Source organism: Marmota monax, unplaced genomic scaffold, assembly GCF_021218885.2.
Source record: "Marmota monax isolate L192 unplaced genomic scaffold, Marmota_monax_Labrador192_F-V1.1 WCK01_AAM20220418_F8-fsc00083, whole genome shotgun sequence".
Taxonomy (NCBI): Eukaryota; Metazoa; Chordata; class Mammalia; order Rodentia; family Sciuridae; genus Marmota; species Marmota monax.
This window is the reverse complement of record NW_026692848.1, coordinates 2,445,882-2,472,547: the sequence shown is the minus strand read 5'-3', so window position 1 is coordinate 2,472,547 and position 26,666 is coordinate 2,445,882. Positions and strand designations below refer to the sequence as shown.

The 26,666-nt window shown below is 51.8% G+C and overlaps 1 protein-coding gene across 4 annotated transcripts in view; it reads right to left on the bottom strand.

The window, feature by feature from the left end:
• Positions 1-26,666, bottom strand: part of Rps6ka2 (ribosomal protein S6 kinase A2) — a 298,320-nt gene that overhangs the window by 142,129 nt on the left and 129,525 nt on the right. Inside the window, exon 1 of one of the 4 annotated variants that reach the window (XM_046449298.2) lies at positions 3,848-4,029. The exons of the other annotated variants lie outside the window; for them this stretch is intronic. Coding sequence (XP_046305254.1) covers positions 3,848-3,946 — 99 coding nt within the window. The 5' untranslated portion in view covers positions 3,947-4,029. Of the gene's footprint in view, positions 1-3,847; positions 4,030-26,666 lie in introns of those variants that run through there. 4 annotated transcript variants of the gene reach the window in all.

Here is a 26,666-nt window from a genome sequence, read left to right as displayed (position 1 = left end):
GATAAGCCACCCTAGGTCAGGATGAGTGACCTGCACCAGTAATGCACCCCTGAAAAACTATAGCTGACTCATGAGACAGACCTGTATGATAAGAAAAGAGGAGTAGTTATGCCAACAGGGGACAGGATGTAACTCCATCTGAGCAAACCAGGCTGATCCTGTCCCATGAACAGATTGCAGAGCATTCTGGGAGAACTGACCTTCCCCTGAGCCTGAAGGAAGATACAGAACCATCACTCAGGGCTGGGGATGTGGCTCAAGCGGTAGCACGCTCGCCTGGCATGCGTGCGGCCCGGGTTCGATCCTCAGCACCACATACAAATAAAGATGTTGTGTCCGCTGAGAACTAAAAAATAAATATTAAAAAAAATTCTCTCTCTCTCTCTTAAAAAAAAAAAAAAAAAAAAAAAAGAACCATCACTCACCCAGCAGGGTGGTCACTAATGAGCTGATACCATCACAAGCTTGGGTTTACACAGAATTAGCACACATTGAACAATATAAAAAACATCAATAAGCACAGGAAAGATTTTTTTCAATGTCAGTAGCTAACAACTGTTGACTGAGCGATTTTATCATCCAGATTCTGAGTTAAGTCTTTACATATGGTCACTCAATAATCCCCAAAGAGGTAGGAACTATTACCAATTCTACTGCACAGTGGACAAAGAGATTTATTTTGCTAACTGCCCAGTTGGCAAAAGGGAGAGTGAGGATTTAATTAGTACAGCTGATCAAATTCACCTAGAACTTTCTAACTTGCAGAAAAGATTTTCCAGAAAAACTTTAGTTATAGACACATTCCAAAATAGCCCATGGAGTAGCTTCAATTTTAAAGGACAGTAACTTCCTTTTTAAGGATAGCCCCTCCACACCTCATTAGCACACAGCAAACTCCAGTACCCATACAGCCCTAGTGGCTAAATGCAACAACAGCACCAGCTCCTACATGAAGAGCACCCTTTAAAACATGTCAGGGGCAGAGACGATTCATTCTGCCTCTCTGGGCCTCAGCTCCTCGTCTACACAATGGACTCTGAGTTAGGCCAAGGGTACAGCTGAGTGCTGTTATTCTTAGCAGTGCCACCAATGCCCTGGGATCAGAGCTTCTAGGAGTCTCACTAGCACTGAGAGCCGACATTCTCATAGGACATGCCCACGGAAGTCCATGCCAAGTACCCAACTTCCTTTAGAAATCTCTAGAACTATGAATTGTCTGGCCATCCCACTGGGTTCAATGCTGATGCGTGACAAACCGTTTAAGTGAATTTCATTTTAAGCTGTAATCCATAGACAGTTTCCAAATATGACTAAGTAACCTGACTTACACATCATGGGGTTTAACAAATGTTGTGCTCTAGAAGTAAAATTAATTTTAAAAGATAGTGTAAAATCATCAGCACTGGCTCCCTCCTGAAAGCTTTTTAACAAAGATGATGTGGCTCTCAACTTCCAGTAACTACTGTTAATTTACTGTTTATATCTCTAGGCTCTGAATTGCGAAAACAAATTTTAAAAAATTTCAAAATCTCTATGTATACTTAAAAATACAGTTCTACTGAAACAATTTAAAGGGTGTTTTTTTTAATTATAATGAGTTATTCTTTTCATTCATCCCAACAGAGGAAATAAGTATTGTCTTTATGTCCTATTTCTCAACTTCAAACTATTGACACTTCCCCTACTAAGTTTGACATTTTTCAATAAGTGCTTCTTGGCCTATAACCAGATGCCAATACACAAACAGATGGGCAGTTTCCCTGGAAAAGCATGGGAAGGTATGGGGGAGGGGTGGGTATGGAGACTTGCAGACACTTAGGAGATTCCACAATAGGTAGAAATGCCCTGAGGCCAGGACTTCTATGTCAGGTATTGTTGGATCTGCAGTCCCCAGAAATAGCCCTGACCCATAGCAGGTTCTCAATAAACATTTGCAGAATGAATGTTTTAGCAAGTTTCTAACGCAACTCTCAACTTCTCAGGGTCTTCTCCATTTAGCCATAGAACAAGGACAGCAGAAAATGATACCTGTGTCCAGTGATCAAACTGGTGAATGCATTTGTGAAAAACAACACTGGATCAGTATCAACCATCTTCATTAGTCCTTCTCTTGAGAATCCAGCATAGAGCCTGGTGTGGAGGAGTGCTCTGGTGATGTGCTGATAGAAACGCATTCCTTGACAGTCTCTTCCACCTGACGCATACCTGACCATTTGTGTATGTTTTCCAGAAATTTTATTTTCACATGAAAGAAACCTCTTTCCACCCCCAAACTTGCCTCCCACTGTACCTTTGGAGGCCCTTTCACAAACAGTTCTCCCAGTGAACCCTAACACCCAGGGACACCACACACAGGTTTGCTGAGCCTCCAAGGGTTGTGGGAGTCCCCTGCATGACACCTGGAGTTTGCTCGCACAGCTGTCTCCCCTGTCAGGGCCAGTAAGTGGAAGGAGACAAGAAGCAGCATGATAAAGTTGGAATTGGGATGAAATAGGAAATAATAACATACTTGGTATACAGGGAAATACTGCTCTGAGTTTCTCTTCTTGTCAACTAGATTTGTAGAGTGCCCAAGTCCCACAAAAATGAACTTTTGCTTAATTTGTCTCAAGGTTAGATTTAAAGCAACTCTTTCTCCATTACTAGATTAATTACTAGTTTTATTTGTCCAAGTTCAACATTTCACCCTCAGATTCCATCTAGCACTTCCAATTGTGATCTAGAGATACTGCAACAGAAACTTTTTCCAACAATTCCCTGCTGGTTTCATGACAATTCCCGAGGTTTGCTTAAAGATCTCTTAATTGCTGCAGAATTCTTGTCTGTGTCTTATGTCACGGCAGCAGGGACAAAGAAACCCAAGATGAAATGTGTGACACTGTTCCAAATGAAACTAAAATACCTCCCAAACCCCACCTGGGCCAGCCCTGAGGCAAAGGGGAGGGTAACCCCAAATAAAATCTCCAATTGGTACTGTCACTGTCAGCCCCCATCACAACGCCTCTTTCTTAAACATACTTCACCATTCTTTCATCAGTGGGTTCAACAATACGATTTGGACAATGAGATGAAGAGAACACAATTTGGTATAAAAACCACCATAAAAGAACCATCCATAGACGATTTTTGGAACACAAAGATGCCAAGATGGGACAGGCAAGAGGGCATATTTCAGTCCTCTACGTTTTCAGGACGAATCGGTAGGAAAGCCGATGCTGCAGGGTTATTGCATCAGGCACTTCACAACTGAGCACCGTCTTGCACTGGCTGGAGTGGATGGTACCGCTGCCTTTCCCCGCTTTTTCTCAGTTCCACACTGATTGGAATACTCCCAGCATCTATGTTAGGAGGGTGCACTTGCCTGCCTCTGGGCAGGGCTAACAAACCAGATCAACAAAGCAGCCGGCCCAGGGCCGGCAGAGGAGGCTGTCCTCCCGGGACTTTCCAGGTATTCCCTCTGAGCGCCCCCACACCTTGCGGCAGCCCAGCTGCCCGGACCCTGCCCTCCTCCCCCAGAGCAGCCCTGTAGCAGTGATCCTCAAATCCTACGCAGAGGCACGGGGCAGAAATTCACTGAGGTACAGCTTGTCCCTGCAAGAGGACTCATAGTGGGTACAATTGTTATGAAGTCCCAACAATAACGTTTGGGGTCGTTCTTATTCGTTTTTAGGAAAGCTGGACCAGCGTTCCAATAACTTTAACTCCCGAGTACGGTCTAGGGTGACATCCACGGGACAATGCGAAGGGCTTCCGGGTGGCCGCACGCCGGGCAGCATCCTCCACACGCCCACTCCAGGGCGCGGCGGGGAACCCGGCGACCTGCGCGCACCCGGGCGACGGCACTTACCTCGAGCCGACTCAGGCTGGAGCTCTTGGAGCGCGACTTCTTGCGCAGGTACACCGAGAAGAACCTGCGCACCGTGAACTTCTTCATGCTCAGGTCCATCGCCCGGCGCCCAGCCGCGAGAAGCCGCAGGGCCGGCGGGCGCGCATCCCCGGAGCATCCCAAGCGCGGGCTGGGTGCGCGGGCGGGCGCGGGCAGCCGGGCAGCCCGGCGCGGCGGCCCTGGGCGCGGGCGCGGGCTGCGGGCACAAAGGGCAGGCCGCGCCGGCCACCGCGGCCGAGCCCCAGGCACTCACTCCCGCCTCGCCTCCGCCTCCTGCCCGCGAGTACCAGCTCCGGACGCCGCCCCGCCCACGGCCCCGCCCACGGCCCCGCCCGCCAACCAGCGCCCGCCGCCTCGCCACGCCCACCGCCACGCCCGTCAACCGGCGCCCGCCGCCCGCCGCCCAGGCGCTCACTCTTCCTCCTCCTTTCCGGCTAGTACCAGCTCCCGACTACCCCACCCCGCCCCGCCTACCGCCATCACCACCAATCAGCGCCCGCCGCCTCCGCCCAGGCGCTCCCCACTCGGCCTCCCCCTGATCCTTCCCTCCGAGTACTCGGTGCGGCCCCGCCTCCACAACGCCCCGCCCACCGACCAATCAGCGCGCGCGATTGTCACATGCCTAATGACCCGACTCGCTTGCTCTAGGCTAGTGGGGCTGGTGCTGATGCTCAGGAGCTGCTCTTTCGCCTGTCCTGCTCATGGCCTTGCTGGGCCTTTTCTGTCCTGGGGTGTCATGATTATGATTTTTTCCCTTAAAACATCCATGACATTTTGACATCATGCCTTTCTCAGCCCAGCAAAACTTAATGGTCAATGAACAGCCCTCTAGAAAACGCCACCACTAGCTCTGAACTCTCCACCTCTCCTCGCTGCCCACGGGTCCACGACAGCCAAGCAGCCCCGGACTGGGAACCGTGCTCCTAGCAGAGGAATTGGAATCAGAGCCCTTGAAATCAGCTGCCTTTCTCCTGCTGGTGATGAAAACGGGTGCTTCATGTGGTGGGGGGACATAGCCGCCGGCTGGAGAAGCCTCCCCTGCCAGCGCTGGAGAACAAAGACTCGCATCCGCTCTCGGTTACCTCCTGTCTATATATAGAAAATTATTCAAACGAATGACTTATCAAACCCTGCACAGGGAATATCCTGAGACACGGTGACCTGGGTCTCAGGGCAAAGGCTCTCAGAGGCCGGCTACTGGCTGCAAGACTGCATGAGTTTGCTTTAAAGGAAAACAAGCTCCCTGCGCCCCAACATATTCAAAAAGGCTGCAGGCAGTCCCAGATAGATCTTGTGCTCATAACTCTGGGCAGCCTGCTGTTTTCCTCTTGTGCAATACCCAAGCATTGAGTTCATGTTTAAAAATAGGTGGAAACAAAATGCATTGACATACTACCATCAACTGCAATAAATAAATAAATATATATATATATATATATATGTGTGTGTGTGTGTGTGTGTGTGTGTGTGTGTGTTGGCAAGTATCCCCTCTTTGCAATGCAAATTGGAAAAAAATCCACATGGCCTTTTATTCCCTCAGCTGAATGAAATGTTGCATTAACACCTGAAATAGGCTAAAGAGATTGGAATGTCTCCAAATAAGAACTCGTAAGTTCATGCTGTGTCTGGATGGAGGCGAGGTCAGATACACTCTCTAGGTTTACTGAGAATCAATTTTAATGACTGCTGCCAGGCTCTGTAGTGGAGAGCAGAGGAGTCACATCAGGATTGACTCCCTTGCCCAATGAGCTTGGGCAGTTTTGTGCTGTGTTCCCACTGCTCATCCTAAGATGAAAAGATAAATAAAATCCCACTATACCTCCCTTTCCTGGGTTACTGTGAGGCTTATGCAAGATAATGGATAAAGTGTTTTTTTTGCAGATTAAAATGTGAAATTGAGTTTTTAATATTAAAATGTCTATAATGCATATTTTTCTCTAAAAACAACAGAACTGTTGATCCCCACAGAGAAATCCTTAAAGGTCTCTTTCTGGTTCTGAAGTCAGTGTGCCAGTGAAATGTCCATGAAAGTCGGTTTCTGGCTTCTTCCCTTAGATTCCTGTGGAAGGGCAATTATCTACATTTTCAGAACCAGCTTCTTACCCCAGTATCCTGCTGGGACCACTCAGGTGTCCTGACTCTAAGAAAGTACATACACAGTCTAGGCCATCCCACATTGCTGCTCTGGCACAGGAAGTAGCAGATGGACCTTAGGCTTGTCACAGTGGGAAAGCTGGCAAAAATTCTCCAACAAGAGAACAGTATGCCAACCAGCCTAATTCTAAGCACCCTGCTCAGTACTGCAGAAGCTCTTGGGCCATCAGAAAGCAATACCACACTCTTGTAAGGAAATATCTTATGGGACATTCACGATTACCCCAAATTTAGGTCCTACAAAACTGTCCTATCAAATTCAGAAATATCAGAGGAAAACAAAATCAAACCCTGCACAGGGTTTGATTTCCACTTGTGGAAATCATTGCTAAAACAAGTCTGCTTGCTTTTGTCAGTTCCCTGGTAAAACACGGGCATACCAAAATCTCTAGCTATCATTTAACAGTACTTCATATGCTGATATAATAAAATCCTCCAGACCACCAAGTCTGGGTACATATCAGAGCCCACTCTAAACTGAATCCAAACGATCCTTCTCAAATACCAGAACAGAAAGGCAAAGTTAACAAAGGATGGAACCCAGATGATGGAATGGGAGAGGACTGGGGAGACCTCCGTGTGTCCCTAATTTTTCTCTGACTTAAGCACAGTAAGTCAGGAACCGAATTCCAGGCTATTGCTACTTTTAGGAGAGAGCCTGACGGGCTAGCATGCATTCAATGCAACTCAGCCGCTGGTTATTGACCACCTACCACACCTGGCACAGCAGTCAGCATTAGGGATACAAGATGATCACAACATGCCCCCAAACTTGCAAAGTCATGGAGGAGAAGGTAAGCAGACACATTTGGTGCAGTTTTTATGTAATATGAAAGAAATGTGTAAGAAAAGTCTTCTGAACAGAGATGAAGAGCAGTCAGTTCTAATTGGGAAAATCATGAAGGAGGTTGCCTTTAGTCTGGATTCTGGGAGATAAGGAAGCATTTTCATGGGCAGATAAGAAGAGGCCCTTCTTCCCACTCTAGACAGGTGCAGTTTGTGGACAAGGTCGGCACGCTCCCTACATTTTTCTGTTCTCAGGGAACCTGACAAGAGTGTGGTATTACTTTCTGATGGCCCAAGAGCTTCTGATGAGTTCAGTTCCACCAAATGCCCAAACAGTCATGTGTACTACTGAGATGTCCAAACTTCTAAAACCCATTTATTTTCATAATACATTTCTAACGAGACACTGAATTACACTTCAGGTCACCATTTACATGTATTAAAATTAAAGAAAAAATTCTGTGTTCATTAGGATCAAGTTTTGCATGTTGCTGGGCCCACAGCAGCTAAATTCACCAGGGTTGTCGGGTAGGAATCACGCTTTTACAGAGAGCTCTGTGATGACAAAGTCTTTCCACCAGATGCTCCAGAGACTATACAGAGTCAGACAAGGGAGCCAGCCACCTCATCAAGGTGCATGCCAAAGACTTCTTGTGTCTGTCACAGGTTTAGCCAAAGATTCCTTTTGTGCATCCCTAAGCATATGGAGCTCAGGTCCTTGTCCTTGGTAGCAGGACTACAGGGGAGCAGTCTAGGATTAGGCCCATCTAACCAGGCCCTCTTCTAAGCTGGGTCCCTGTGCATATAAAATGTCATGACTTGGGCACTTCCTAAAGGCCAGCTCTTATCCTTGCTCAGGACACACAGAGATGATAATTCTGGTGACTTTCTCAAAGCAGCTGTGTGTCTCTAGATGCAAGATCCTAACGGACTCTCAGCTTGGGGCATATTAACAGCCGTGATGTCTTAGCAAGGGGCTTGGAGGTCTCAGGAAAGGGACTTCTGGTAGGTGTCTGTCTCGGTTTCTGAGCTTATTCTGACCCTTCACCCACGGGATGCTGCTTTCTGGTCTTGTTTCCATAGCCAGGAAACAACAGAGCCCTGCCAAAATGACTAAGGCCACTGAGTTCAACAGTGGAACATCTCTGAGCATACTCATAATGGAATAAGAAAGTCTTGATGACCCGAAAGTCTTCAAAACATTGCAAATAAACTACAGTGGCACCATGCCAGGCAATGCAATTTACGTTTCTGACCTGAGGGCCTCAGTTTCCAGGTGGAGGCTGGAGGGAGAGCGAAATCTGCAGGGCCAGGTATTCTTGACCATAGTTACTGGATTTACACCAGACTTACGAAGGAGATCTGTTCTGGGTTCCAAGCTGTGAAGCCTTCAGGGTTTGGGCTCCATCCACCTGCCTGGCCCACCAGATCAACTCTGATTTCTATCGATTTTTAATATCCTATCTCTGTATACCAGATCATTTAAACACCGAATTTGGAGGCTAAAATCCATTTAAAAAGCAAGGGACATATGGGGATGCCAATTATGGTGTCTTCTTTGAAAACACAGATACTTTCAATGCCTCTATCAGTGGGGCATACCCAGGCTCCAGAACCTTCCTTGGTGTCTAGCAGACACAGCTAGAGTCGTACCTCCCAAAAGGCGAGAAGAAAGGGAACTGTTGAACAACTTTTTCCTTTCAGACAGAGGGAAATCTCAGAGATAATGGGAACAGGCAGCGGGATAAAAGGTAGAGACTGCAGAGAGAGAGAGGCAGATCGGCAAACCCATCAGTACACCCCCAGGTGACCTGTGTCCTTGGTATGTGTGAAGCCCTGGAGGCAAAGCCAACGCTGAACTCGGAGAGAGGCACAGATTGGAATGGGGAGGTGGGGACGGAGCGAGAGCAGGTGAGAACACAGGGCCATGGGCCAGGACAGGGCATGGTGTGGCTCACCACAGGCGTCGTGCTGCGAGTCAGGCCTCTGGGACTTGCTCATTCAGAGTTTGCACCCCGGGACCAGCCTCTTCCCCTCACCCAACCCCAGCCTCCCGCAGCCACCATCCTGCTTCTCTAAGTTGACTTTCAGATTCTGTGTGAAGTGGGGTTGTGCAGCCTGTGTCTCTGCATCTGGCTCACGTCACTGAGCCCGGAACCTCCAGGCTCGTCTGTGCTGTCAAGTGACGGCCATGTTAGCTGGCTTGACTGATGGCCGTGAATTGTTGCATAGGCATACTTACATCAAAACGCCACCTCGCGTGCCTTAGATAAATACACCTGGGATCCGCCAAGTGCATCTCAACAAAGGGGAGAAATACAGAGAATGAATGAGGAAGGACAAACAGAATCGACAGTGACAGTGCTGAGAATAAGAGGCACAGAGCAAGACACCCAGAAGGAGATCCAGAGGAAAGGAATAAGGTGACTAGGTAGCTTAATGAGTATAGGGAAGGCGAAAATGGATGGTGTGACTCAAGGGACAGAGTTGGACAGACTCAGACATATCCTGAAATATTGTACAAAAGCCAAAACCAAACAATGATGAAACCAACATGAATATGAAATACATCTGAGGAAAAGTTGTCACATTCACTGAGCGAGGGAATGAAAGTGGGGCAGAATAGGGGAGTGGGTGATGTCTAGAGCTAGTGCAGCTATGTTGGCACCACGAGGGATCCAGCTGTCATGCAAAACATGACATAGCTAAAAATTGGAAAAATTCTGGATCCTTAAAACCCTTTTGAGTTGCTGTATGAACCAATTCTGAAGTCAAACTTCTTTGAGGGTTATTTCCTTGGAAAATAAGAAGTCTCTTTATGGAGCTGGGTTTTCTGTTTTTGTAGCTGAAAGAATCATAATTGATATATTGAGCAAGGCCCTTGTCAGTAGGTTTATCTAAAAATTAGATGTAGTTATTAAATCTAAATTGCATATAAATGTTTAAAGATTGTCTCAGTAAATTATATTTGTAAATTCCTGCAGTAGAAAATGCCGCGAAACTGTAAGTGCAATTGTAATGACAGCCCAGAATCACTCGTGTGAATTCCTCCACAAACTGGGCATGTGATGATCTCTGTCTGCGCCCAGCACTGCATCCTCCTCAGGAAGACCGCAAGCCGGTGATGAACGACCAGAGACATACATATGCTGACTCGGCGGAAACACCAACTTTTAAGAAGGCAGGCACACAGCCGCCATCTGTGGGCTGGAGGAGCAGAGGGACTGGGAATGGCGGCTTTTCAGACCCGCAAAGTGGAGAAGGCGAGGAGAAGAGCACCTGGCACAGAGGCCTGGAGGGAAGAGCCGGGAGCCAGGCGCACTGCCTGCCCAGGGCGTGGCCCCAGGGTTGGGGTGGACGTGGAGAGGGGTGCGAGGGGTGACCAGGAGGGACCACCAGGGCTGCGCCTGCTCTTCAGGGTACTTTCCTGACCTCCCAGCACAGGGTAGAGAACCCAGGAAGATGGAGACAGTTTCAGGGAAGGGCTCTTGCCAGTCCTGTGGGACATGACCATGTCCCCATGACGAGCGAAGCTCACTGGCCACCACAGTGGGGAAGAAGAGCCACCCAGGGCCACTCGGAGAACTCACTGACTGAGGAAGTCCCTGCAGACTGCAGGACGGGCCCTCAGCGGCTCCACGCCCTCCGTTCTTCCCCTCTCTCCAGAACTAGGACAGAACCTCTGCTTCTTTACCCGGTGACTTCAGATGGCTTCCTATAAACCCATGACCTCCGTGCTATCCTTGACCACAGTGTGGAAAACACAGACACAGCTGCATGAAGTGCCAGGAGAACGTGACACCCAACTCCAAATACAGGAATGTTGCTCTGTTGAAGTTCTGCATCGTTGGGCATATTTTCACACCACAAATATCTCAAGACTTAAAAAATACATAAATAATCTCTGATTATCAAGGGCTCAGCAAGACAATTAAAAAGAACAAGAAAAATGAAATTGCAATTTCAATAAGACCCATGGTCAACATAAACCAATTTCAGTGCCATTAGACCAACTGACTGATGCAAAAATTCTGTTGTGTTAAGAATTCAGCTTTGTGACTCACTAATTATTAATCAGTTCTCTCCTGCATAAATTTGGGCATTAATTAGGGAGGAACTACACAGGAGCCACATGTCACCCATCACATCAACATCATTGTCCTGCGCTTGCTGCTGTGGCCTGCTGCACCTGGGAGCTCAGCAGGAAGGTGGCCCTGGGGACCTTGCCCCAGAAGATGCCACAGTCACGGGGCAGGACTGGGTGGGAAGGGCTGGGCGGGAGCCTACTGGCCCCTGGGAAGGGCTCTGCCCAGCTGCAAGGCAGGAAGTGACAAACATCCTACAGGAGAGGATGAGCTGCCACCTGCAAGGAGACATGCTCCCTCTCAGGAGGACATGTTGACATGCCCCAGAGTGTGATCGAGTTCTCTGCGTCTGGAGTGTGTTGGGGTTGGGGACAGGGTGGAGGGCACGGGACAAGATAAAGAGCCCTGGTGAGGTTTGAACCTGGGGATGGTGAGGAGCCCTGGGTGCATCTGGCTGGGGTGTCTGGAGAAGCGGGGAGCGCTGGGTGGCGGCATCCCAGGGCTGGTCTTGCACAGACATGGCTTCTGGGGAAGCAGTCTGGGGCAGGTGCCCAGACTTGGCAGAGCTAGCAGGCAGAGCCCAAGAGAAGGGGGGGACAGTGAGGAGGCACAGGACCTGATGACTCAGTAGTTACAGTGAAGGTTTCTTCCCTCCTAATGCACATGGGTGCAAAGTCTCACAATTCCAAGGACAGGCAGCGGTGTGCCATGGAAAGGCAATGTGGAGTCGGGTCCACGGCCTGCCCAGCGTCTGTGAGGACAACACCGGCCCTGCAGAGGGAGGCACAGAGGCTGTTGCCAGGAAGAGGACTGGGCAGCATCAGTCCTGAGCCTGCTCCCTCTACCCACCGGGCCACAGAGGACACTGTCTCCCTGACTCAAACCCCAGCAATGGACTTCCCTGGGGCCTCTGGGAGTTTTGAGACGCTGGGGACCTGACTCAGATCATGAGAGTGGGCCCAGGGTGGCTGCTGCTGGAGGCTGGACCCTCAGCCATCTGTGCTCTCAGAAGATGCACGAATTCTGCCTCAGACCAGTCATGGCCGTGGGGCAGGACCAGACCCAGAGACCCTGCCTGGAGGGAAGCCAGCTGGTCCACAGCGGGACAGGGTCAGGCTGGGCCCAGGAGGGAGGTCTGCAGGGCTGGGGCCAGCTCAATTCTTATTTTTGCCTCCATCTCTGCTCAGCTCCCGGCTCCAACTCTGAGAGGAACAACAAAGCTACTTGTCTGCGGACAGCGGCAGGCAGGGCTCACGAGGTGGAGAGTGTCACAGCCTCTGGACTTCTCCAGTCTGCAGGAAGGTGACTCCGCAAGTGAGGGCAGGGCATCTGAGTGGGGTCCGTTGAGAACAGGACTTGCTCATCCTGCCTGTGGTCCAAGAGTGAAAGAAAATGGTATGGAATGTTCCACAGAGCACGCGATGAGGACGTGTGCTCTGAGCTGCCCCCTGGCCAGTTCCATCCAACCTTCCCGAAGTTCTCTTGAGTCTAAGGACAGTAATTCTCAGCAGGCTCCCCCAGGGACAGTGGGTGACATCTGGAGTCCTGGCTGGTTTGTCACCTCTGGTAGGCTGAGACCAAGGGCACTGCAGAACATCCTGTGGTGCATGGGACAGGCCCCCAAAACAAAGAGCTATCCCATCAGGAACCTTCACAGTCTCTTCCCTTCTGCTCAGTTTTTCTGTGAATCTAAAACCAGTCTACTTTTTTAAAAAGTTGAAAGGCTGATAAACTCGGCTCTATGTGCTGAAGAGGGGACAGGAGACACCCATGCACTTCCTCACAGTGTCACCTACAAAAATGTCGACTCCACCAGGTAAGCAGCACACAGAATCACTTCACAGAGAACGTGCTCAGCACAGTCGTTTGTAGAACTCCTCGGGCCTCACACCGAGACCAGTGAGACTCCTGGGAAGGAAGCAGACTCGCAGGTTCTAGAACCTCCATCTGAAGCCACCGCAGCCTCCCTCCCGGAACCAGGGGGAATCATCCTGCATGTCCCTCGCTTCTTTGTTCCCTGTATCTGACCCGTCGTGTCCACAGTGAGTTGGGTTTTTAAGAGTATTCACATCTCCCTTTCTAACCACCCCTGCTGTTGGACACGGTCTTGCCTGGATACGGTGATCACTGGCTAAATTTCCCCACCCACCTGGGATTCTGCCACCAAAGCCATCTTCCTAGCAGCACTTCTGGGCCAGTCACCTGGTGTCCCCAGAGCTCCCCAAGCCTTCCTGTCAAGATGCACAGGTGTCCTAAGTGCAGACAAGCTGTCACCTGTCCACCATGAGCAGGCCTGGCCTCCACTTGGGACATCCTTCCCGCCTTCCCCATCTCGGTCTCTGGCCTGTGTCAGGTTTGCTTTCAGGAGGCTGGGCAGACCCCTCGGACCCACGGCCTATTTAGAAGGATTTTGCTATGATGGCTTTCAGGCCATGCTGGCTGTGAAGGGCCTGCATTGTCATTCCATCTCCACGTCACATTGGCCTATTAAAGAGACGCAAGCAACCCCCTGTGCACTGAAGAGACTGAGTCCAGGGCGTCAGCTGGTGGAGTCAGAGGGGATTTTTCTCATCAACCCAAGTTTGTGCATAAATTATAGAGGAAGTTGGAGAGGAAGGGAGTTAGCCGGAAAGAGGAAACAGGCTAAAACTATAGCAGGAAGGATTTCTGTAACTTAAAAAAGAAAAAAAATCATAACCGAGAAGTGTCTCAAACCGGGAATGGGTTCAAAGGAAAATGTAAAATCCTTGCTAGATTTTTTTTTAGGAACTTTTCATCACTTGAAAACATCTCACAGACATCTGTGGCACTCTGGGCAGCGAGGTGTACGTCAGAGATGGGAACGGGGCAAACACAGAAGAAGCACTCGGGAAACCTGAGCACAGGGCAGAAGCTTGGAGATGGGCAGCCCCTGAGGGCACCCCCTCAAGGACCAAGGAGGACGTGGGCTCTTGGGGTGGGGCATCCGGGCCACACCTGGATGGCACTCGCAGTCAGCCTTCCTGGGACTTAGGAATGGGCAGTACAACGGGAGCATCCCTCCTGCTGACCCACAAGTGAGCGGGGGAACCGCTTCACCCCCAGAGCAAGGCCAGGAGGACAAGGCCAGGGTAGGCCACACGGCCCAGGGGCTTTCACAGGCCACCCTCCTGCTAGGACCTGGAGAAGAAGCCTGGGGCCCACGTGGGGTGGGAGGTCAGGTCGGGCTCCCCTGGGCAGAGGGAACTGACCCAGCAGACTTCAGCCTTGCCCATTCTGAAGAGAGCCTGGAAAGGACCAGGGAACAGGTTCTCCTCTCAGACTTCTGTGCACAGACATGGGCCAGTCTGGAGCCAAGATCCAAGTTACCAGTGTGGCTGAAAACAGTGTGGCCACAACAGGCCCTGGTCACACTAGGCCAAGCCACTTCCCAGGGCCCTGCCTGCAGCCAGCAGCCTTGGTGGAGGACGGAATGGTTCCCTCCCAGCCGAGGGCAGGCTTCATCAGCACTTACTAGAACCACAGGGACCCAAACTCAGCGCTCCTGAGTGGAGGTGCAGTGGCCCGGTGGGTGCAGCGTCCTCTGGGCCCCTGGGCGCTGCCCTCTCAGGAGCTGCGGAGTGGAGGAGGGCAGTGCAGATAGGGCTTGTGCCATGGCCTACCCTGGACTGGACAGTCCCTTGCTGTGGAGGTTCATGTCTTCTTCCAGTGTCCTTGAAACAGCACCAGACTGATTATTTGTCTATAAGTAAGGAAAAATCAAATTCTATACCTTACATAATCTAAAAGTAGAAATATGTAAAACTAAGCCCCAAACCGTCAGTGTCCACGGGCTCTTCTCGCCCTCTCTTCGCAGGCTCTGTCCACGTGGACCTGCTCTCACCCTTCAGATACGCCAAGCTCTTCTCTCCTTCAGGCTGAGGTGCATCCCACCACCCCCATTCTGGCCACGTGGTGCCCCTCTCTTGCTCACTGAGATTCATACTGAATCCTTGTCCAGCTCTGACCTCCAATGTCAGTCCTTCAGGGATAGCTGAAGCAGTCAGGCCCCCTGGTAGATGCTCCAAGGTGATCAGAGTTACTGAGACGGGAATATTTACATTCTCAGACATACATGTGAGTGATCATCTGATGACAGCGTCTAGACTTTGAGGGCAGAAAGCAAACTTTACACATAGCACCTGTTATTGATGTCTGACTCTCTCAAAACAAATATCCCCTACACAGACAAAGGGTGAAAGCAGTCTGCAGCCTGGCAGCCAGAGAGCAGCTGCTGCTTCCTGACCCCACGGTGCAGCGTGGAAGTACAGAAAGAGGGTACCCCACCATCACCTCCCTCCCTCTCCTCTGCCCGCTTCTCTCTCAAGCCATTAACCAGCACATCACTTGCGTAACTGAGGCCATGCCAGTTTGCTAAGGACATACAACCTGTGCTTTACACAATACTAGGAATTCTTTAGTAGGGAACTGGTGCTACGTCACAATGGTCCATTTTGGTGTTTGACATTGTGTAAAACCCAGGTTTGTGAGCCCATGTGTGCCCGTTGACACTGCCTGCTGCCCTCAGCCTGTGACATCACTTCTTCCAATTATTTTTGTGACCATGTTTTCTTCCAGAACATCTGGCAGGATTAGGTGACTTTCCAGGAAGTGTGACACGCTAATCCCATCACCATCTGCTGTGGGTCCCTGCACTGGCCACCTCCCCACCAGCCCGGTCTTCTCAGGAAAGCATTGGACCTATGGGCTAGTCCTGACCTCTGGTGTGAGTGAATTTGACCTTATTTGGAAATAGGGTCTTCAAAATGAAAACCAGTTAAAACAAAGCCATACGTGGAGGATTGGGGTGGGGCCAGAATGCAATGTGACTGGTGACCTTATAGGGAGAGATTCACAAATACACACACACACACACACACACACACGGAAGAGGAAGTAGAGACTGAAGCCATGCGTTCTCCAGGCCCAGAATGAAAGTGTTGCCAGGGACATGCATGTCATCAGAGCCTTCAAGGAGCTGAGGCCCTGCCCACAACTGGACTTCAGACTCTGGCCTCCAGAACCATAGGAGAAGGGATTCTGTTGTTGTAAGCTGCCCAGTTTGTGGTCACTGCAGCCCCAGGAAAGGAGCCCAACTATTATGCACCCTTTAAAGCTAACTGTTGAACTTTGTCTTCGACAGAAATTTGAAATGTAACAGGCCTCCATAGCACCAGAGAGAATCCACTTCCAGTTGAGCAGTGACAGCAACAACCCACGACAGGTTGCCAGTGAGATAAACAAACTGTGGGCCCAGAATCAGAGCAGCAGCCCCGGTGCTGAATGGCCAACCTTGGGAAACTCACTGAAGCAAACTGGTGCTGAAAGGGGGTTGGAACTGGGGCTTGTGTCCCCTGCAGCCACTCTGCATATTGTTCCCCCATGCCTCCTGCCCCCTCTGCTGCCCATGGTACTAGGAATTGAACCCAGAGGCTCTCTACCACGAGCTTCCGCCCAGGCTCTGTTTATTCTTCTTTTGAGACGAGGTCTCAGTGAGTTTCCCAGGCCGGTCTTGAACTTCCATCTTCCTGCTTCAGCCTCCTGCGTGGCTGGGATTACAGGTGTGCGCCACCCGCCTGGCTGTGCCCACAGCCTTTGGTGCAAGGTTCTCTGGTGCCACAAATATTTGTTCCAAAAGAGGCTGCATGTGGTGTAGACCCCGTCTCCACCCTTGCACCCCACTTGCTCCTCTCCTGTCACTCCAAGGCTCAGTTAAGGACACTAGTGTCCTGGTGACCTCTCTCACTCACCTCCCAATCAGTCTCTGCTCCCTGTGCTTTCCTCACGTAGCCACCACGTGCCCTCCCTCCACTGGTGGCCACGGGGCCACCCTCCTCTCTCCTTTACCTGGTTGGTGGAGTCTTCTGCCTGGGGACACCAGGCCCCTGGTCACTTCCTCCCACCTGTCCACACTGCCATCCCTGTGTGTTTGAAATTTAAGTCTGGTCGAGCCTCTCTCCCAGTGCAGGATTTGGTTGGTTTCCTCCACTTTGAGGGTAATGCTCAAGTCCCTCAGAGGATGCACCAGGCCCCCATGAGCTCTCCGACCTCTTCCCCATGGCTCCCTGGCAGGAACACTTGGCTACAGTTGTGCCTATTTTAAATTTTCCAATTGAAGTATACTCTTAAATTACCACCTCATTGAGCTAATTTCTTCTTATCCTTCCAGACTTCCATGAAGAGCAAGTTTCTTCAAGAAATCTTCCTATATACACTTATGCATGCACACACCACACGTGTGCACACACGAGCACACATGAACATGAATGTACACACACATGCACAATTCTCTGCCCTGGTTTTCTCTCTGAGCTGCTGCAGCCCAAAGTGCACATTTCTATGGTGTAATTCACAACTGCTGCCACACTGAGCCTGTTCTGGTATCCAGGAGGCACCTGGGAGAAGCCGTGTCTCTTTGACAAGGAGGCAGCCAGCACGGGACAGGCGTGTAAAAACATCTCTTGACTGAGAAATGAATGAGCTTGGTTCCTGGGCCAGTGAGTGTCACGGAGAGGCCTACTGTTTTAGTCTCTGCAGCCGTTGCATTTCATGGCTGATTTCTAGTCCTGTTTTTGGCTCCAGCATCTCGCCAGCAGAGTCTCTGTCAAGTTGGTTCCAGACGCCGTCGCTCTGGTCTGCTCAACATCCTTCACCCCAGTGCCTGTGCCTTGCCGGCCTCCTCAGCTTTGGGAAGCCTCCCCGAGCCGCTAGGCATCAGACTCCAACCATGGACGCCCTCCTCACAGCCCCTCAGGTGGCCCACCCACTGCCCTGGCCCCTGGAATCCACTGAAACCAGGGACCAGCTCCCCCACCACCCCGTCCGCCCTGGTCCTTCTTCTGTCCAGCCTGGGAACATCCCCTGCGGACCAGTCCCTCTGCACCGCTGTGTCCTTCAATCTCTAGCACCACCCACACCAACTCAGTTACCTCCAAGCTGCCATCCAAATGCCCCACCATCCGGGCTCACTCCAAGGTCGCAGTTCTATGCCAGCCTCCTCCTGTCCCCGTCGGTGCCTGTAGACCCTCTATACAGCTTCCAGGTCCAAATTCACACGACATTTATTCATGCACTTCCTGATTTCCCAACAGGTTAAAGCCTTGGTGAAATCCTTAGCACTTGGTGACTATTAGGTTGACAACAATATTTCAACATCTATTCTAGTTTTCTGTGTCCTCGTGTTCAATCGGTGCCATGCATAGACAGGGAGTGCCCCTTTGTCATCCACGCAGGACAGTGTCTCCACAGCCAGGATGAGGTCTGTGTGCTCAGGAAGGGGATGGGCACTGGGCTGCAGGCCCTGTGGTGGCTGGTGAGGGGAGGCCGAGGGGCTCCTGGGCCCACACCAGGCAAGTGAGTTGGCGCTACAACGCCGAGCCTGTGGCTGCCTGTGAGGGCCACGGGCAAGCCTTCATGGGGCGCTGCAGGGCCGTTTCAGAGCCTTGTCTTCCTGCAGCTCCCTAGATAAGAGGGCTCGAGACACAGACTTCAGATCTGCCTTCAAACATCAGCTCCCCGTAGGAGGTGATGGTGGGGATGGAGGGATCATTCTCATTGGTCCATACATGATTCTCAGTACTCTTTAAGTTTGTCTTATTACAACAAACCTCTGTTACCTTAGCAAGAACATTGGCCTCTGGGGTGGAACACTGGATGGAGTAACCCGTGAGCCTGCTCCTGGCTACGGACCTAGGAATGTACCTTCAGGAGGATTCTCTCAGCGGGATGCTCATTCCTTTTGTGGGGAATTGCAGAAGAGGCACATGTAGCTCCCAGCCAGAGCTGCTGACAAAGAGCCCTCTCTGCCACTGCGGGGTGAGAGGAGCTTCCAGGGTTTCCATCTCGGGGTTTCCCGCAGGGCCTCCTTCACCACCACGCTCTTGCTCACAGATGCTGAACCAGCATCAGCATCCAATTTGCCCCAGGGATTCAGGGTTAGAAAGAGGGCTGTTCTCTGGCTCCAGAGGCATGGAGGCCAGGCAGGAAGAGGGCCCCATGCTGCTGTCCTCTGTCCTACCTTCACTGTGGGCCAAGGAGTGATGCTTCTTTTCAGGCCGTGACCCGCACTGCAGCAGCCTGCCTCCGACGTCACGGCTGTGCACTGATGTTCCTATGAACTTGAGCCAGCTGAGGAGCAGGCACATGAGTGGCCTTTGGGGGATCCGAAAGCTGGATGATTGACTCCAGACTCACCCGCTTCTCTCCCTCGGTCCCCAGGTCCCTGCTGAGATCCTGGGAGGCCTGTGGGAAAGGCCTCTGAGCACCATGCTGCAGACCACAGGACGCCACTGAGCACCTGACTTGCTGGTGGCATCAAGGTGGCACAGAGCCATGTAGTCCAGGGGTTGGGTTTAACACCTGAACAGGCCGGGTTTTTGTTTCTGTTTTGTTTTCAGCCATGGAAAGCCACACGACCGACCTGTTACCACACTGGCCTGCTCCTGCTGAGTGGTCAGCCAGAGGATGCCCGCCTGCTCTGGTCACGGCACAGCACCCACAGTTTAGATCAGAACCCTCATCTCGAGGCTTCCACATGAAACTTTTCCCATTTTATCTCACAGTTACATCTTAATATGTATTTTTTTTTTTTTGGCTAAAAGCAGAACAAATCTCTACTTCTAGATGACCATCTGCAACGATTTGTACAATTCAGCAAGTACAGAAAAGTGTCAGATCATGTGGGCAGCAAACTTTTTTTATCAGAGTATGCACTTATTTCAATGCACGGCATTATGTAAATGTACCTGAAAAACAGGTTATCATGGGAATAAAATCAGAGATGGGCAGTTGATCTGCTTTCTATGTGTTTCCGAACTTTGCAGTGGATGTGTAAGGCCCACTGGGCTATTTTCTTACTTAGCTTTACACTTCATCAGACAGACAATTCTTCACATGGGTGCTTTCATCCGAACCTCCCTGAGGCTCTTTAGCTGTCACCTTGAAAGCCTGGCAGTGTCATTGACAGTGATCAATGGTGGTACATGGGGCAAGCTTGCTTGGGGCCTATGAGGACGTGAGGTTCTCAGATCCTCTGTCTGACTGGCTGGTCGACTCTGGCTGTGGCATCTATGCCGTGACCTGTGGTCCAGGAGATGTGTGTGCAGCCTGCTGTCACCCACTTCAGCTGGGTCCCCTGTAAGTGCTCTTTCTCAAAGTCCATTTGGAAGGTGGAATTGCAGCCGAGGACTCTGGGCTGCTCATTACTGTAGGTGCCATCTGTCGGAGGCCAGCCTGTCCCTGCTTGGTGCCAGCTGTGGAGTCAGAGCCCGGCCGAGCCACGGCCTCTGCAGGTGTGCTCTGACGGCGGCTGCACTGGCACCAGACCTGCATGAATTCCTGCCATTAGGCATTCACCAACACCAAGAGCCAAAAGAGTTTCAGGTTCTTAAAGTATCAACTCTGAGAACGTTATTCTTTGAACGTCTTCAGTATATGAAAAGAAGAAGCCCAGTGGCCGAGCTGCAGATTGTTCTGTAAGAAGAGACGCATTCAGAAGCTGTGGTGGAGGCCGCTTGGCGGCTTGGCCTCTGGTCTCTCTTTGCCACCATCTGGTTTGAAGACATCTCACTGCAGACTTGTTTCCATCTTATATGGTGGCTTTCCTGCCCACCCCAAAGCTTTACTGAGCATCTTGTCACACTGTCCTTGGGAAGCTTCACCAACTAGCTTTATCCTAAGAATGGGTGGAGATGCAAAATCTTCAGTGCAGGAAGAATCAAGTTTTCCTCCAAATGCTTCCCACGTGGCATTTGTCACCTGAGCCCTATTCTGAGGACTTCAGCCCTGATGGAGTGTACCCAGAGCTGGACGCCATCTCTCCACTCTGCTCAGCCCTTCTTACGTCGGCTCATCACAGTCTCCTCTGTGTTGCTGATATACAAAGTGTACCTTCACCTGAGGGTGAGACGATCGATCGACTCTGAGTGGGTGTCTTACTGCTAAGTCCTCCACAGACCCCCTGATGCCGACAAGCTAGTGCTGGGGCAGCCACACCCCTCCTGAACCCCCATGTGGTACACAGGCCTGGGAAGAGACGCTGGCAGTTGTGAATTGTACTGGGATTTCCAAGCTCAGTTTTGATTTCTGCAGAATAATGGAACCTTTCCTTAATTAAACATGCAAGCACTATAACTGAGCTGTATGTCATTGATACTCCACCAGAGAAGTGCTTAGCTTACCTTGCTAAGCCATCTGGGACACTGGCTTGACTCAGTGACAGATGTGTGGGCCAAGACACCTGGGCACCCTGAACCTCAGCACCCACCACACTGTGCTGTCTACCAAGACACTTTTTTCTCCTAATGTCATTTGGGGGGAGGTAAGTAATTCTTGAGGACTTAGCTAGTTCTGGGTACTTAGGTCTAATCAAGCTGGGCCCCCATGGTTCTTGAATCAAATTGGATACAGGAAGACAGAATCTCCATGATTAATACTGAGAAGGCTGCTTAGACCCTCTCCTGCCCTCCTAGCAAGTACAGACAGCTCCTTGGATTCTTATTCATAACCAGAAGTGTGGGAGGGAGAGCAGTCCACAGCCTGCACACTCTGCTCCTTGATGACACAGCCAATAGCAATTCACCTGTGACCATTGCAAACTGAATGAAGGGGAAGGAGAGGGAGAGTGGAAGACGTCGAGTGTGAGGGGTGTGTGAGTCCTAACTAGGTGCTGCCGGGTTAAGGCAAGAACAGAAGTCAGCAGCCCAGCACACACAATGGAAATGCTGGGAAAAATAACTCAACAGGCGTGCGAGTAAAGCATGGTCATTCATATTCATGTTTCATTTAAAACAAGTTTATGCTCAGATTCTTGCTGTTGTGAATTTTGTGATGCTTTGCAAAAATCAGAATATCCTGAGTCTGCTAACAGACCTCTCTCCATTGTGATGAGCAGATCCCTGTCTCACTCCAGGACAGGAAAACACAGAACAGAGAAAAGGAAGGCGACCTCTAAGCACGTGGCGTTACCTGAATGGGACTGCTCTCCAGGCATACAGGCCAAGGTTTCAAAACACCTGCCCCACCTAGGTGAGGCATTCTCCGTACCCTCTACCACACTCGCTTCCGAGCTACTGAAGAGAGAAAAGGCTGAAGTCAACAATAGGTAACTGCACTTTGCTCTTCTGAAACTCAGGTCCTCCTCCGCAGATGCAGTACAGAGGACGCAGGCCATCTCGAGGCTCTACGTTCAGTGGGAACACAAAACAAGCTCAGGGTGCTTACTGGTTACACCCACAGGGAGGGATATGGGCATCAATGATTTTGCTGATTATCACAAGCAGGACTTGGCCCAGCAGCTGGTGGGCAGAGCGGGGGGCAGCGAGGAGACTGGAAGGAGGAGGGACAGAGGCTGCGCCTGCCTTGAGTGGTCTTATGCCCTGAGACAGGAAATGAAATCACTCTTAGCCTTTCATCCCTGGGATGTGAGAATGCTTGACTGGCTGATCTCAAAGTTAATTTCCAACACATTCTGATTAAAGAACTGTGTTTTCCTAATTACCCCAGAACCTGTGACCCAGAGTCCCCTGGACGTCCCCCTGAGCACCTCTTCTTCTGTGTGGCATGTCACCTCCATGTGTTACCTAGAACAAGAGCCCAGGTAGGGATGGGTCAGCCACTGAGGGCTGCAGGGAGAGCTGGCCAGCGCTCAGGGCCTTGGACTGCAGAGGCCGTGGATGCTCCAAGCTCCTTCTGTCTCAACCTGCCACCACAGGATTCTGAAGGGCTGCCATGGATGCCCCAGACCAAGGGACATGATGGCCACTCCCTCCACGGCCACTGCTGCGTGGGGTGGGTGAGGCCTGGGAGACCAGACCCAAGAACTCCCAGAGCCTGTGGGGTCCTTGGAGGTTACTTTCTTTTCCCCAAAGTGAGTCTTATTAGATTGATCCAATGCCCTCTTGTCCTTCAAGCTCTGTCGACCTGCCACTGCACTTTATTGTGAAGGACTTAAAGCCCCAGCGTGGTTCTGTCTGTCCTTCTACAGGTGCCGTCTGACGTCCTGCTCATTTGCGGTCTTTGCCTCTCCCTCCCGTGCACACACAGTGGTGCAGTGCCTGACGATGTTTCCATCCACAACACACAGTGTACAAATGTGGTCCCGTGACGTCATCCTGGGGCTGAACTAGCCACACTGCTGCCACGGCAGCTTCACAGCGCAACACCTGCCCAGGCGTTGGTGGTGCCGTAGTGTGACATGCACTCTGTACGGTGCCTGCTACTTGACCCATGATAAGTGACGGTGACTGTTTTATGCGTTTACTGTATTTACTGAGCTGGGCTTTTATTCTACTTCACTGCGTATTCCTTGTATTCATAAAGAAGATTTACTGTAAAACGGTGTGCCATGTCCCACGGGCAGTGGCCCCACAGATCTCTGTCATGGTGTCTTTTGATCGTATCAGGAGGCCACCTAGGAAGCAGCTGCCATCCACCTGTGTCTACAAGGGCGCCTCCCACATTCCCCGCCTCTTCCTTCCCTGTTCCTCCAGGCACGCTGTGACACTCCTGTTTACCTCTGGGCTTCTCCAAATCAGAGAGTGAGCTCTGTCCTCTGTCACTGGTACTCCCAGGCCTGGGAGAGAGCCTGGCACGTAGCTGCCTGTCAACACACACTGCCAAGCAGGGGGATGAATCGCCTCGCTCTGCCTAGCGCCCAGCACTTCCCACCATTCCCTGTGCTCACCCAGCACAGCCGAGGCACAGTGTCTCCTTCCATGCCAGGCGCATCAGCCAGATGAGGACAGCCACCCATAAGCCCAGGAGGCCACTGGAGCACAGGGAGCCCGTCAAGGGAGGAGAAGGGCTGGCAGGGGCTCTCTGGACCACCACAGGACCTTGGCTCTTGCTGTCAGAGGCCTGGAGAGCCCTGGGAGGGGAGGGCAGGGCAGGCCCTGACTGGGCCTTTGTGGTGAGAGCCCTCCACACTGGGCTTCGTCGTCAGGGAGCCACCTGCCACACAGGTCACTGAAGTCTGAATAGGGCAAAGTCCAATACACCTTTTTTTAAAAGGTTGGTTTCATGAAGAAATACCAAATAAAGCCTGCAGTCCAGTTAATGATAGTACCACGCCAAGGCTGGTTTCTTAGGGTTGAGAGATGTACCCCGGCCACCTAAGATGCTATCGGAGGAGCCGGGGTGGGGGTCCAAGACCTCTCTCCACTCTCTCAGCAACTTCTCCGCAATTCAGCAGGTGCTCCCCAGGGAAAAGCGAGACAGCGAAGTTAGTTCCTCTGTCACTCTAGCCGTATTTCTGGGAGTCACAGCAGAGTGTTTCCTCCATGAGAGAAGTTCTGCCACTCCGTGTAGGGCTGCGGTAATCCAGGCAGAGGCCAAGCGGCCATGGGGCGGGGGCATAAGTGCCACATTTGCTTGGCCCAGTGTTTCAAGTCCATCACACCAATTTAAGTTACTTCCTGAATCTCTGTATGTGAGAGCACTTGGATGTGAATTCTGGGTCCACGTATACAGGGGTGTGCCCTCCCCCAGGAGGAGAACTCGAAGCCTTCCAGGTCTGTGGAGGCACATGCTGTCGGTGAGTCACTTCCCAGGGGACCAGAGGTGTCTTCGAGTGGGAGTCGACTGTCTTTCTGGTTGAGCGGGGCCTGCGCACACTGGGCTGCGCGGTGTTTCAGTTGTGAGGGATTCAAACTGGCCGAGGTACAAAGGAACCACTGGCTCACACACCAGGTCTGCCTTAGTCAACTATTTTTGTCACTGTGACCAAAAGCCCTGACAGGAACAATGTGGAGGAGGAAGAGTTTACTTGGTGCTCATGGTCTCAGAGTCCAGCCCACAGACGGCCGACTCCACACTCTGAGCCACGGTGAGGGGAACACACGGTGGAAGGTGCGCAGGAGGAAAGCAGCACAGGACGTGGCAACAGGAAGCAGAGGCTCCACTCACCAAGGACAACCTAGACCCCAAGGCCCACCCGGTGACCCACCTCCTCCAGCCACTCTCCCGGCCTGCCTCACCCTCTGACTGACCCACCAAGTAGACTGGTGCCCCCGTGAGAGCAAGGTCCTCACACCTTCATTTCCCCTCGGTCATTCTGGCGTCCTCTCACACGTGAGCTTTTGGGGACACCTCGTATCTGAACCATAACAAGGTCCAAGAGTTCTCGTGGCTTCTGAGTTGGTGTCACAGGCTCACGGTGTGACAGAGCTTGCAGGTCCTTCTGACTCTTCTCCGCGTCTGCAGCACCTGCGTGATGCTCAGAGGGCCAGGAGCCGGGCTGGGCTCACAGCTGCTGCTCGGCTGGGAGTGAGCCGCCGTCCTGGAACCCTGGACTGCAGTCTGTCCTCGGTGCACCCCGCCCCAGGTGCCTTCCATTTTCAGTAGCATTGGCACTGGTGACGCAGAGCACTTCACGGCAGGGTCATGGCGCCCCTGGTCCCTGCGCTCCTCCTCACCCGTAATGCTCCAGGAAGCTGGTGCTGATGGAGGAAGACCGTGTCCCTGGGCACAGTGGGGTGTGATGCGGCAGCTGTGACCCCACTCCGGGGCTGAGACGAGGCCTCCTCCTAAACACCGCAGCCTGGAGCTGGGGGAGCTGCTGGGAGGAGGTGTGGGCACAGGCTGTGCCAGCAGGGGACCGGGCGGGGAGAGGCGCATCAGCTTTCACGCTGGGTGACCCCAGGGGAAGGCCAGCCGCAAGGTGCACCACGAGGGCTGTGCCACGGTCCAGGAAGTCTGACCACCATGGCGCCAGATACACACTGGCATCAGGGTTGTGCCCAGTGCCTTGGTGCCTGGAGCTGGTGGATGTGGCACTTGTCACCATGTGTGCCAGGCAGCCGACAGGCCAGGAACAAGTGAGCGTGATGCTCAGAACCTCGTGGCTTCCCCGGGGCAGCCTAGACACGACTCTGCAGCCTTGGACAGAGCTGCTGCCCAGAGGTGGAATTGGACAAGGGTGGGCGCTGGTGGGCGGGTAACAGAAGGACAGGTAAGAGAAATTCCAATTTCACATAAGACATCAATGAGAACTTTTGAAGTTCTCAGAAAACCAAGACCATGTTTCTTTCTTGTTATGATTCTAAATATCTCACAGCCATTAAAATCCTACTTACTTGGGCTGGGGATGTGGCTCAAGCGGTAGCACGCTTGCCTGGCATGCGCATGGCGCTGGGTTCGATCCTCAGCACCACATATAAACAAAGATGTTGTGTCTGCCGCAAACTAAAAAATAAATATTAAAAAATTCTCTCTCTCTCTCTCTCTCTCTAAAAAACATCCTACTTACTCTTCAAGGTCGTCAGCAATGTGGGGCAACTAGGACTCCCATGTGGACTGGCAGGGGTGCACACGGCACCAAGGGTTTGCAGAACAATACAGCTTGATCTGCGCAGCTTGAAGACGCACCTCTCATAGTGTGGGGACTCAGGACCAAGGGACCAGAGTGGCACCAGGAGCTTCAGAGGCACCCCTGGGACTGCCCTCTCTGGAACAGCAACATGTCCAGCAGCTGGGAAGGAGCGGATGCGCCCAGGGGCGGCGTGTAGCAGCGCACTCTGCACTGTGAGCACAGACGGGCGACACAGCGACAGGGGAGCCTCACGGGGGTGTAAGGAACAGAAGGATGAGATGCGGCAGCGTAGCCAGGGAAGGCCACAGGGAGAGCAGGTGTGACCTCGGGGGCCTGGCCCAGCCACCTCCGGGCAGTCTGGCCCTGTTCTCCCCCAGATGCCTTCCTGCAGCTCCCTGTGGGGCTGCGTGGTTCCCCTTTAGGCCCTGGT